Source organism: Lathyrus oleraceus, chromosome 7 (genome assembly GCF_024323335.1).
Source record: "Lathyrus oleraceus cultivar Zhongwan6 chromosome 7, CAAS_Psat_ZW6_1.0, whole genome shotgun sequence".
Lineage (NCBI taxonomy): Eukaryota > Viridiplantae > Streptophyta > Magnoliopsida > Fabales > Fabaceae > Lathyrus > Lathyrus oleraceus.
In genome coordinates, this window is record NC_066585.1 from 432,465,046 (window position 1) to 432,475,962 (window position 10,917).

At 37.8% G+C, this 10,917-nt stretch overlaps 1 protein-coding gene across 1 annotated transcript; it reads right to left on the reverse strand.

Annotated features, from left to right (window-relative positions):
- Positions 1–1,141: 1,141 nt before the first annotated feature.
- Positions 1,142–1,636, reverse strand: LOC127104203 (histone deacetylase HDT1-like). The gene has a single exon (XM_051041403.1). The coding sequence runs from the start codon at positions 1,634–1,636 to the stop codon at positions 1,142–1,144; it is 495 nt and encodes a 164-aa protein (XP_050897360.1).
- Between the last annotated feature and the right edge of the window lie 9,281 nt (positions 1,637–10,917).

The window sequence follows — 10,917 nt, forward strand, 5'->3', positions numbered from 1 at the left end:
GTGTGATGTTTGTTTTAGCAACCTTTTCCTATCTTTTGAGCGTGGATCCCGTCGAGTACGACGGATGCGTAGGGGTGCTAATACCTTCCCTTTGTGTAACCGACTCCCGATCCCATTCTCTTTGGTCGCGAGACCATGCTTTTCCCAGGTTTACTTCGAGCGTTTCCTTTCCCTCTTTTGGGATAAATAACGCACGGTGGCGGCTCTGTGTTGTTTTGTTTTAGCCCGCCGGTTGTTTTTCGCGGATGCGACAAAGTCTAATAACAAAAGGGTTAAAGTTAAATTATTTTCGACTGGAAATTTAGAGTGGAAAGTGATTTTACCCATGGATCGGAAAGATAAAGCATTTGGGAAATGGTTCCCCAAATGCGAAGGTTTGTTCCAAGTCACTCAAGTTTTTTCAAACGGCGTATAAGAAATCGAAGAGTCAGCCATAATGGTAAAATTAACCAGTTGCCAAAATGGCCAAGTTTTTAAATCTAGAGCCATGAAGGGCTTTAAAAGTTATTACATTAAAATTAAACTAAGACAAACATTTGAATTAATTTCGACCCATTTAAAAGGGGAGAGATTATTTCATTTTTTGGTACTTCGATTTGTGTAGTTGTAAGCGACGTTCCTTGCTAGATTTGTAAGCAGTAAGAGTGTCAATCTCCTCCCCTGATTTTTGGGCCTTTTCCACAAGTTGCACACCAATTTTCACTTCTTTCGCCAACACATCTTCGTCCAACTTTAGGAGTTCCTCTTTGCGCTCTTTAACCCTGACAATCTTGGTTTGCAACTCTTTGATTCGTTGCTCTCAAGCTCTTATGTTTTTGTCACAGGCTTCGGTTTCCTTTTTATTCTTCTCATAAGTCTTTTCCAACTCAGCACTTCTTGTAATGGATTCAGATACGGCTTCCCACTCTGTTGTTTGAGTGTCTGATTTGGTCTGAATTTTGTTAGAAGTTTCCCTTATTCGACCAAGGTCAGCAACAACATAATCGATCAACATCCCTAAATCTATGACTAAGTTAGCAACTTCAGAGGAGGCATTTACGATATCAACTTGTTTTAGGAGATCTTTGATCATGTAAGAGGCAGACGTGTCTTTCTCTAAAAGTTGAATTAAGTCAATATCGAAGGTTTTCTCTTTAAGTTTCTAGAGCACTTCGCTACCATAATGGCTTGTGATTGGACCTCCTGACATTGACGAAGTGCTGGGACTTTTTTTTGATGAGCTGCCTTTGGAACTAATGATGACCTTCAGATATTCCAATGGATTGCTTCGTTTAAGCGCCTCTAGTTCTGTAGGAGATATGGCAACAACAAAGTTTGTCGGAGGCTTTGGGACATTTTTGGTAGCATCAACTTTCGAGTTGGTTTTGGTTTGTTCTGGTATTGGTTGATCTTCTGGGACATTCCTTTCTTCATCACAAGCATCAGTTTGATCCTCATCTTCGTCCTCAGGGAGTTCATCGTCAAAGTTAAACATAAAGTGATCATGTTCTTCTTTGTTATCAGGATCATCCATATCTTCGTTAGTGTCGGGGGAATCGTCCTCAGGTTCAGAATCGTTGGTGTGGGAATGTTGGATGATGATTTTTAGTGGAGAGTTTTCTTGTCCTTTTGCAGCAGGATTGTTCACTTCGTCCATAGATCCTTTTCGGAATCAATGGGAGTTGTAGGATGATAGATGGGAGCCCCACTACTTTCAGGTTGAATTGTAACAACGATTGGTGTGACAGTTGAGTGTTGAAGATTTCCTGCAACAACCTAGAAATAAGACGAAGATCGGGTAAGTCGAAGGCGAAAGTATAATATATCTAGTCAAAAATAAGGGTGAGACTAGGGGTGGCAAAACGGGTAGGGGCCGCCTAAAAATGGTGGTCTGGGTTGGGATTTTGAGCCCGCCTAAAAATGGTGGCCTGGGTTGGGATTTTGAGCCTGCCTACCCGTTTCTCCCGCCCCTCCAAAACAAAAATATTCGCGGGCGGAATACATAATGGGGCGGGGTTGGTCCGCTAGCCCGTTAAAAAAAGTTGGAAAAAAACTACCTAAAAACTACAAATGAGTAAAAGACCTAAATTTCTCTCACAACATCAGTAGTGCTGCAGAAATCCTTTTCACATTGTCGTCGTCTTGCTAGCGGTGAATCTCTTTCAGCCTCCACTCCATATTCTTCTTTCATACATTATCTATTACATACATTGTCTATTACTGTAATTGATTTTTTATTACATACATTGTCTATTAAAATCTATTCTTCTTTATTACATACATTACCAATTCCACAAATTGCATACAGTAGGTAATAGACAATTCCAGTTTTAATAGTATATTACAAAATTGATTCTAAAACTTTATTTTATAAAAACAAGAGATTGGTTACAGATTTGCCTACAAGATGGAATTCAACATATTTGATGCTTAAAAGTGCTCTTAAATATCAACGTGCATTTGGAAATCTTCATTGGTACGATGTAAATTATACAAGTAATCTTTTAAAAGAAGAGCGGGTGAGACTTGGACTCATTGAGATATTGTTATAAAGTGATTGATCCACTAAATTGGGAATTGAAGTTGGAAAACATAAAGCTGAAATTGTACAAGTTGTTTGCGGAATTCTATTTCTTATTCAAATGCTTCAAGTATTCCTTCTACTACCTCTTTAACTATGTCAACTGAGTCAAGCCTATTTGATGTAAGTTTTTAATTCATGATTTACTAATTGGTTTCTTACAACTAATATGAAATCACGATCTAATAATTGGTTTCATTTAACTTTATGTTATTATTCAATTGTCATAATTTTAGGAAATTAGATTGGGTAGACAACAATCTAGTACAGCTAAAAGAAATTGTCAAAGTCAGCTTGATATGTATTTGGAATAGGCGGCTTTGGATCTTGATTACACATAATATTTGGATGTACTACAATGGTAGAAGAACACTAGACATAAATTTCCCGAACTTTCAGTAATGGCTTGAGACTTGTTAAGCATTCTTATTACCACTGTTGCATCTGAATCTTCCTTTAGTATTGGTTCTAGAGTGCTTAACAAGTATAGAAATCGACTATTGTCTGAAAATGTTGAAGCATTGCTTTGTTATCGCAATTGGTTGCATGTCTTTGATGATGGTAATTATTTTTAGTATGAATATAGTTATCTACTATTTTTTAATATATTTTTCTAACCATTTTATTTATTTCATTGTTTTATAATGTAGATGGAAATGATGATGACAATGAAGATGAAAAAGAAGGTTTAACTTGTTCTAAGAGTGCATCTAATATTTTTGACCTTGATGATTAGAATTTAGTTTTAGAATGCTTCACTCTTATTTTGTTAGGCAATGTTATTATGGTTTTGGTTGGTTAAACTTAAACTTTGATGTTGTACTTAATACTTATTATGGTTTTGGTTGGTTGAACTTAAACTTTGGTTGCTTGATGGTTAAAAGTTAATGGTTGCTTGATGGTTTAACTTAAATATTTATTTTGGTGGTTGAAACTTGACAGTTAATACTTATTGATGATTCTACTTCTATTTTAGGCAAATACTTGTTGAAGGTTCTATTTTTGATTGAAGGGTAATACTTTAATGGTTTTAGTCTTTTGCCATTTATACTTTCTAATTGTTGGTTTGATGTTTTCTTATTGAAATGTAAAAAAAAATAGCCTTTTAAATTTTTTTAAATGAAAATAAAATAAAATAAAATAAGGTGGGCAAGTCCGTCGCCCGCCACCTTGGCGGGGCGGGCTAGATTTTCATGCCTATTTCAACTTGACGGGCATACTTGCCCTGCTTCTTTTTTTGCGGGCTTTAGGCGGGACAGGGCGGGGCGAGGCGGGCTGCTAGTTTTTCGACCCCTAGGTGAGACGTTTTACCTTAGGATCTTTAGCCACAGTACTGGAGTTATCACTTTCCATTTGTTTTGGCGTCTTTTTCGACTGAGGCTCGGATTTAACACCAGTTATTTCTTGGGAAAGGGTTCTTTTTTATGTACTGGTCTTTTTCGAGTGGACATGAGCACTTGAAGCTTCAGTTGTTTCTTCCTCTTTGTTTTTGTGGGTTTAGGGGCATCCGGAGATAAGTCCTCATCGTCGGAGTCAGTGACTTTGACCTCGATTTCTTTTTGCTTCCTTTTCTTGGGGGTTAACGGTGGCTTTCAGCTGGCCTAACAAAGAAAAGAAAAGGAGGAACATTAAGTAACAAGAAAGTGTTCCCCAAGTCGAAGGTGTCATTATGTGGAATACGCATACCTTTGTTGTTGGTGTTGCTTTGTTGGTATCCTCCTCTCTTTCTTCGGTGGTTCTTTTTGTTGTGGGGGTAGTTTTCTTGGGTGGAACTCTTACAGCTGGAATGAGAGATCAGATTATTTTAAAATAAAGAAGTAAGGACTAAAGAGAATGAGTGAATCTGAAAACCTCCCATTCCACACCTTCATAAATTTTAGCACTTTGTAGTCAATATGAAGGTGCCCTTTTAAACTGTCTAATTTGTGCTTAGTCGAAGCCACTCATTTAGCTTTTTTCTGAGATTCTTATCAAAGAATTTTTATAAATTCCCCAGAGACGAACCAGACTGGAAATGGAGGGCTAAAAGCCACACCAAATTCAGCACTTTGTAGTCGAGGGAATTTAGGTGGATACATGTTAAAAGAGGTTTGATATCGCTGCTCGGGTTTAACGTATGAAGGGATTTTTAAAAATTACATCTTTTTGTAAATTTCTCCTTCAGAGTGATTGCTGCTTCGCGGACGGTTCGACTAAGATCATCAGGTTTGTAGGCAGTTTTAAAGTACTTTTGGAATGCTTGGATTTCTTTGATGTGAGTCGAAATACCTTTTTTAACCTTATCATGCACAAAAGAAAAATCTTTGGTAAGATGGCGATGAAATGTAGGAACACTAAAAAAAATTATTGCATAGTAATCACGCCAACACAAGTCGAATTCATGAGTGCAGAGAAAATAAGGTTTGAAGGCGAATGGACTGAGTTTTGTTTGACCAGCATATTTGGCTATTTGCCTGCTGCTAGTGGCCTCGATTTGAATAGCATTATAAAAAAGGAGAGAATTTTTTCTTGCATAGAGAGGTTTTGGGAAAATTTGAATTAGGCCAAACTGTCGAGCGACTAGATTTTGTTGGTATGCTATCAAGGTAACCTGACTCTTCAACTGATTGAGTCTCAGGGAGAATAATCTAGGAGTGAGGAATGCTTCCCAGATAGCAATCAATTCGGCCTCTTTATCTTTCTACGGAGAGGGAAACTTCCTTGTACACCAGTCTAGACCACAAGTTCTAAAGGCAAAAGGGGCCATGACTGGGGTGAAGTTTTAGTGCTTAGCAAACATCATCACGTAATTAGTGAAACTTTGCTCAAGGTTTCAACCTTCATCACTTGGAGTTAATATTGCTAAGCGCGTTCCTTCAATTCTCCTATTTATCACCTCCATATCATCCAGATCAATGGGCTTGTGGGTTAGAAGGCATGCTTCAAAGCTTGCATTTAACCATAATTGCAGCAACCAGAAAGGGCCAGAGAATAGCACATTTCCCTTTGTTCAAATATTTTTTAGAGCAGTGACTCCTTCCCCCAAAGATTCATAGAGATTGGCTAAGATCATTTCGCTGAGGCATATGTTGTGCCCAACATGAAGCTGATTTGCCAATGTAAGAAACTTCTTAGCCACTTGGAGAGACTTCGAATAGAAGACACAGCGAGACAACCACAAAGCCAAGAAAGCAATATGTTAAGTGTCAGAAACTTCCTCAATATCTTTGTCATGGTAGTAAGCAATGTATGTGGTGAAGGCGGCCCTGGAAGTGTCGAAACCAATACTATATTTAGATAAGAAGTCTTGGTCATAGGTTTCGCCCATAGGTTTGAGTCTTGTTATAGCAGCAATGTCGAACAATGTGGGTGTCATCATACCACATGGATGGTGAAAAGTGTGATGGGTACTATCCCAAAAGTACAAACAAGAAACCATCATAGACTGACAATAGCCAGGTCCTACTTCCAATTGTATCAGGTCAAAAATGCCCATTTCTTTCCAGACTTGGGATTTATTTTTCTCAATTTTTTCTAGCTAACTTAAATAATCGAAGGGATCTCGAAATAGGGGACATGACCGAAATACCCTAAAATTATGGTTCATATACGTCTAGTCGATGGGTTCCTCTGTCGAAAGATTACCCTGGTTATATGGATGAGGGTTTTCATCAGTGTGGGTTTTCTTATTGGCCTTGGGTTTTTTGACGCAAGCTATGGGTTTATATCTATAGTAGATGGGGGAAAATTCCTTGAGCCTATCAAGATCAACATTTGGGTTTGACAGAGGTCCTAGCATTGCATGCATTTCCCCAAAAATAAAAATATGAATTAGTACCTGAGATTGAAAAAGTGTCCTTTGTTCTTCAGTTAATGGTTCTGGAACGTACTGTTGGTTACCCGTGGTGTTTGGGCCCAAGATCTTGTCAGCAAGTGGAGGCTTTCAGATTTCCTGGAATCTTTGGTGTTTTTGTTGGATTCTTTAGTGATTTTAGTAGATGATGCTATTGTTGAAAAGAGGAACTGAAGTAGGTTTTTTTTTGCTTAAGGAAGATGAAGAGTGGAAGAAGTGTGGTTCTCTGAGAAGGATCAGAATGCGAAGAGTTGAGAGAGAGAGAAAAAGAAAGAAAAAATGTTGAGAATGTCTATTTATAAGCTGGGAATTGGAAATGATTTTTGTTTAGGCATTAATGGGGAAAGAGAAAGTGGGCACATGTCAGTGTAAGTGGCCATGATGAGTGGTAGCAATTAATGGCTAGGCACGATTTCCTAAGGGCTAGGAAACATGATGATTACCTAAGGATCCTCACGTGGGTTCTGAAGCGACGTTTTGCTAAAGTGGTCATCATGACGGTGACATCATAGCAGAGGAAAAGTTGTGTGATGTCGAAATAAGTTTGTCAATAAACAAATGAATACCTTTTTCTTCTATAGATCGAAAATAGGCATTATTTGGGGGGGAAATTTGTTAGGTGGGAATTTCGACATCAGGTTAGATGTGATAAAATAAGGAAAAATAATGCTCTTTGGAATTATCTAGGATTTCGATACAAGGTATTGTTCGACAGACAAGTTATTCGACAAGAATACGAAACTCAAGATGTGTCGAAGTCTGCCTTTTGTTTGGGAAGATGAATATGAAATTTAGGGATAATCTCAAGTTCAGAAGGTTACTTCGAAGGAAGGGTTGTTCGACATATATTTGAATTTTGAATGGCAAAGGAGTAACTATATTTCATTCATATCCATTTTTGATAAGAAAGGATACATGGAACGTTCTCATGAGTCGAAGGCATGCCGAGTGTAACCTGTCAGCGCTTGGAAAAAGATTTGTTGGAGACAGTAAGCTTTAATTGATATAAGTATAATGGTGTTATCAAATGTACATTCTCAATTGTACTCTTTTCCTTACACTCTGGATACTTTGAGTAAATATGATCGACTGTACAGTAATTTGAACAAACCAATCCTAACATTAGGATGCCTATTTGTTCTAAATTAAAATTATCTTTTACTATCAGTCATTTATCAAACATTATTTTATAATTCACTTGCATGTTTTCCATTTATCTTCTTAAGAACGCTTTCATCAAATATTTTTATTCAAGGATACTGTCGAAGTGTCCATATTCTCATATAAGATTTTTAGAACAATAGCACATGTCCTAGAATCAATCTGGTCGATCCTGTGAGGAACCAAATGGCGAAATTTGTGATTAAAAGTATTATGTGATTAAATAAAGAAAGTACTTTTTTCATGCAAAATTTGTGTTCCTTTTCTTCCAGTTATTTTACTTTTTCACAAAAATGAAATGGCGAAAGTTTCTTTTTCTTTTTCCACTTTATTAAAAAGCATACTAAAAATAAGCTCATAACATGCAGAGCAAATAAAACCACTAATAATAACATGGCATGAATCGGCTATAAGTTTGGATTCTACTTACCCAAGCTGAAGATGACAATGAGGAAGATTGTGAATTACCGGCTGAACTAGCATGACTCCTTGAGCACGAAGAAATAGAGATTCATCCATACAAAGAACCAGTGGATGTCATTAATTTGGGTTCTGAAATCGATAAAAAAGAAGTAAAGATTGGGGCATCTCTTGCCAAGTATGTATACTCTAAGTTGGTCAAGTTATTGCATGAATATGTTGACGTCTTTGCTTGGTCATACCAAGATATGCCATGGTTGGACACCAACATTGTTGAACATCACTTGCCACTCAAGCCTGAATGTCCTCCAATCAAGCAAAAACTTAGAAGGACCAGACCCGACATGGCATTCAAGATCTGAGAAGAGGTTAATAAACAATTTGACATTGGCTTTTTAGCTATTTCTGAGTATCCATAATGGGTTGCTAATATCGTTTCAGTTCTGAAGAAAGACGACAAAGTCAGAATGTGTGTAGAATACAGAGACCTCAATAGAGCGATCCCAAAGGATGATTTCCCTTTGCCTCATATTGATGTTTTGGTTGATAATACAACTCAGTTTTCTGTCTTTTCCTTTATGGATGGTTTCTTGGGGTATAATCAGATAAAGATGTCAACAGATGATATGGAGAAGACAACTTTCATCACACCTTGGGGAACTTACTGCTACAAATTAATGTCGTTCGGCTTGAAGAATGCAGGGGCAACATATCAACATGCCATGGTAACCGTCTTTCACGACATAATCCATGAAGAGATCAAGGTTTATGTGGACGACATGATTTTCAAATCCAGGACTGAAGAAGATCACTTAGAAAACCTGAGAAAGTTGTTTTCCAGGCTCCGGAAGTTCAAGTTACGTTTAAATCTGGCAAAGTGCACTTTTGCGGTTCGATCTGGTAAGTTATTAGGTTTCATAGTTAGTTAGAAAGGTATTAAGGTTGATCCCGATAAAGTCTGAGCCATCCAAGATATGCCACCTCCTCGAACAGAAAAAGAAGTGTGAGGTTTCCTTGGTCGACTCAATTATATTTCCAGATTCATATCATATTTAACAGCTACATGTGAATCGATATTCAAATTATTGAGAAAGAATCAATCGATTGTATGTAATGATGATTGTTAAATGGCATTCGAAAAAATAAAAAAGTACTTATAAGAACCACCAATCCTCATACCACCGATTCCTGGCAGACCATTTATTATGTACCTCACGGTACTCGATGAATCTATGGGTTGCATTTTGGGTCAGCATGATGATACAGGTAAGAAAGAACATGCAATATACTACCTTAGCAAGAAATTCACTAAATATGAGACCAGATACTCACTTTTAGAAAAGACTTGTTGCGCTTTGGCTTGGGCTGCTCGACGCCTGAGACAATACATGGTTTCCCATACTACTTTATTGATATCCAAAATGGATATGATAAAGTATATATTTGAAAAGCCTGTTGTTACTGGTAGAATTGCTCGGTGGCAAATTTTGTTAACCAAATATGATATCCAGTACGTGACTCAAAAAGCGATAAAAGGGAGCGTTATGTATGACTATCTTGCTCATTTACCTGTGAAGGGTTATCAACAGTTAAGGTTTGACTTTTCAGACGAAGACATCATGTTTATCTGAGACTTCACTCTGCCAGGCTTCGAGGTGAGCCCCGAGGAAGGCCCCGAACCAGGATCGCGGTGGACGCTCGTGTTCGACGGTGATTCCAATGCTCGTGGTCATGGCATAGGCGCAGTTATCACTTCTCCAACTGGCTTCCACCTTCCATTCACCTCCAGATTATGTTTTGACTACACCAACAATATGGCAGAGTACGAAGCATGTATCTACGGTATGGAGGCGGCCATCGACTTTAGGATCAAGATTCTTGAGGTATACAGAGATTCATCTTTGGTAATAAGTCAGGTAAAAGGTGATTGGGAAACTCGGGATAGCAAGTTGATACCTTACAAAGAGCATATCAGAAAACGGATACCCTACTTTGATGAAGTCTATTTTCATCATATTCCTAGGGAAGAAAATCAGTTGGAAGATGCTCTAGCTATGTTGGCATCTATGCTCAAAGTCAAATGGAAGAATGAAGCACCTGCTATCCATATTAACCACTTAGATGAACCGCTACATTGTCTGGCAATCGAGGCAAATCCTGATGATAAGCCTTATTTTTACGACATAAAGACATTTATGGAGAAACAGCAATATCTCGATGGTATATCTATTACTGATAAGAAGGCCTTGAGAAAACTCTCTTCCAAGTTTTTCTTAAATGGTGATGTGTTATACAAGCAAAATTATGATTCCATAATGCTCATATGCATGGATAGACACGAAGCTAGTACGATAATAAAATCTATAAATGAAGGTTGCAAGGGTGTGCATGCGAAAGGTCCTGCTATGGCCAAGAAGATCCTTCAGGTTGGGTATTACTGAACGAAAATGGAGGTTGACTGCTACAACTTTGTTAGAAGATGCCATAAATTTCAAATATATGGTGACAAAATATTTGTGCCACCGACTCTGTTGAATGTTTTGACGTCTCCATGGCCCTTTTCTATGTGGGATATCGATATTATTGGGATGATAGAGCCTAAAGCTTCTAATGGTCACTGATTCATCCTAGTTGTTATTGATTATTTCAAGAAATGGGTCAAAGATGCTTCATATGCCAATGTCACTCGACAGGTGGTTACTCGGTTTATCAAGAAAGAGATAATATGTCACTATGGAATTGCTAGCAAGATCACCATTGACAATGCTAGTAATCTCAACAATAATATGATGAAGGAGTTTTGCGAAGAGTTTAATATCGAGCACCACAACTCTTCACCATACCAGCCCAAGATGAATGGCACCATAGAGACAGCTACTAAAAACATCAAGAGAACCGTCCAGAAAATGGTCAAGACATACAAGGACTGGCATGAGATGCTACC

Coding starts and splice junctions, on each gene's coding strand:
- LOC127104203 (XM_051041403.1), bottom strand. CDS start 1,636: ATGGACGAAGTGAACAATCCTGCTGCAAAAGGACAAGAAAACTCTCCA.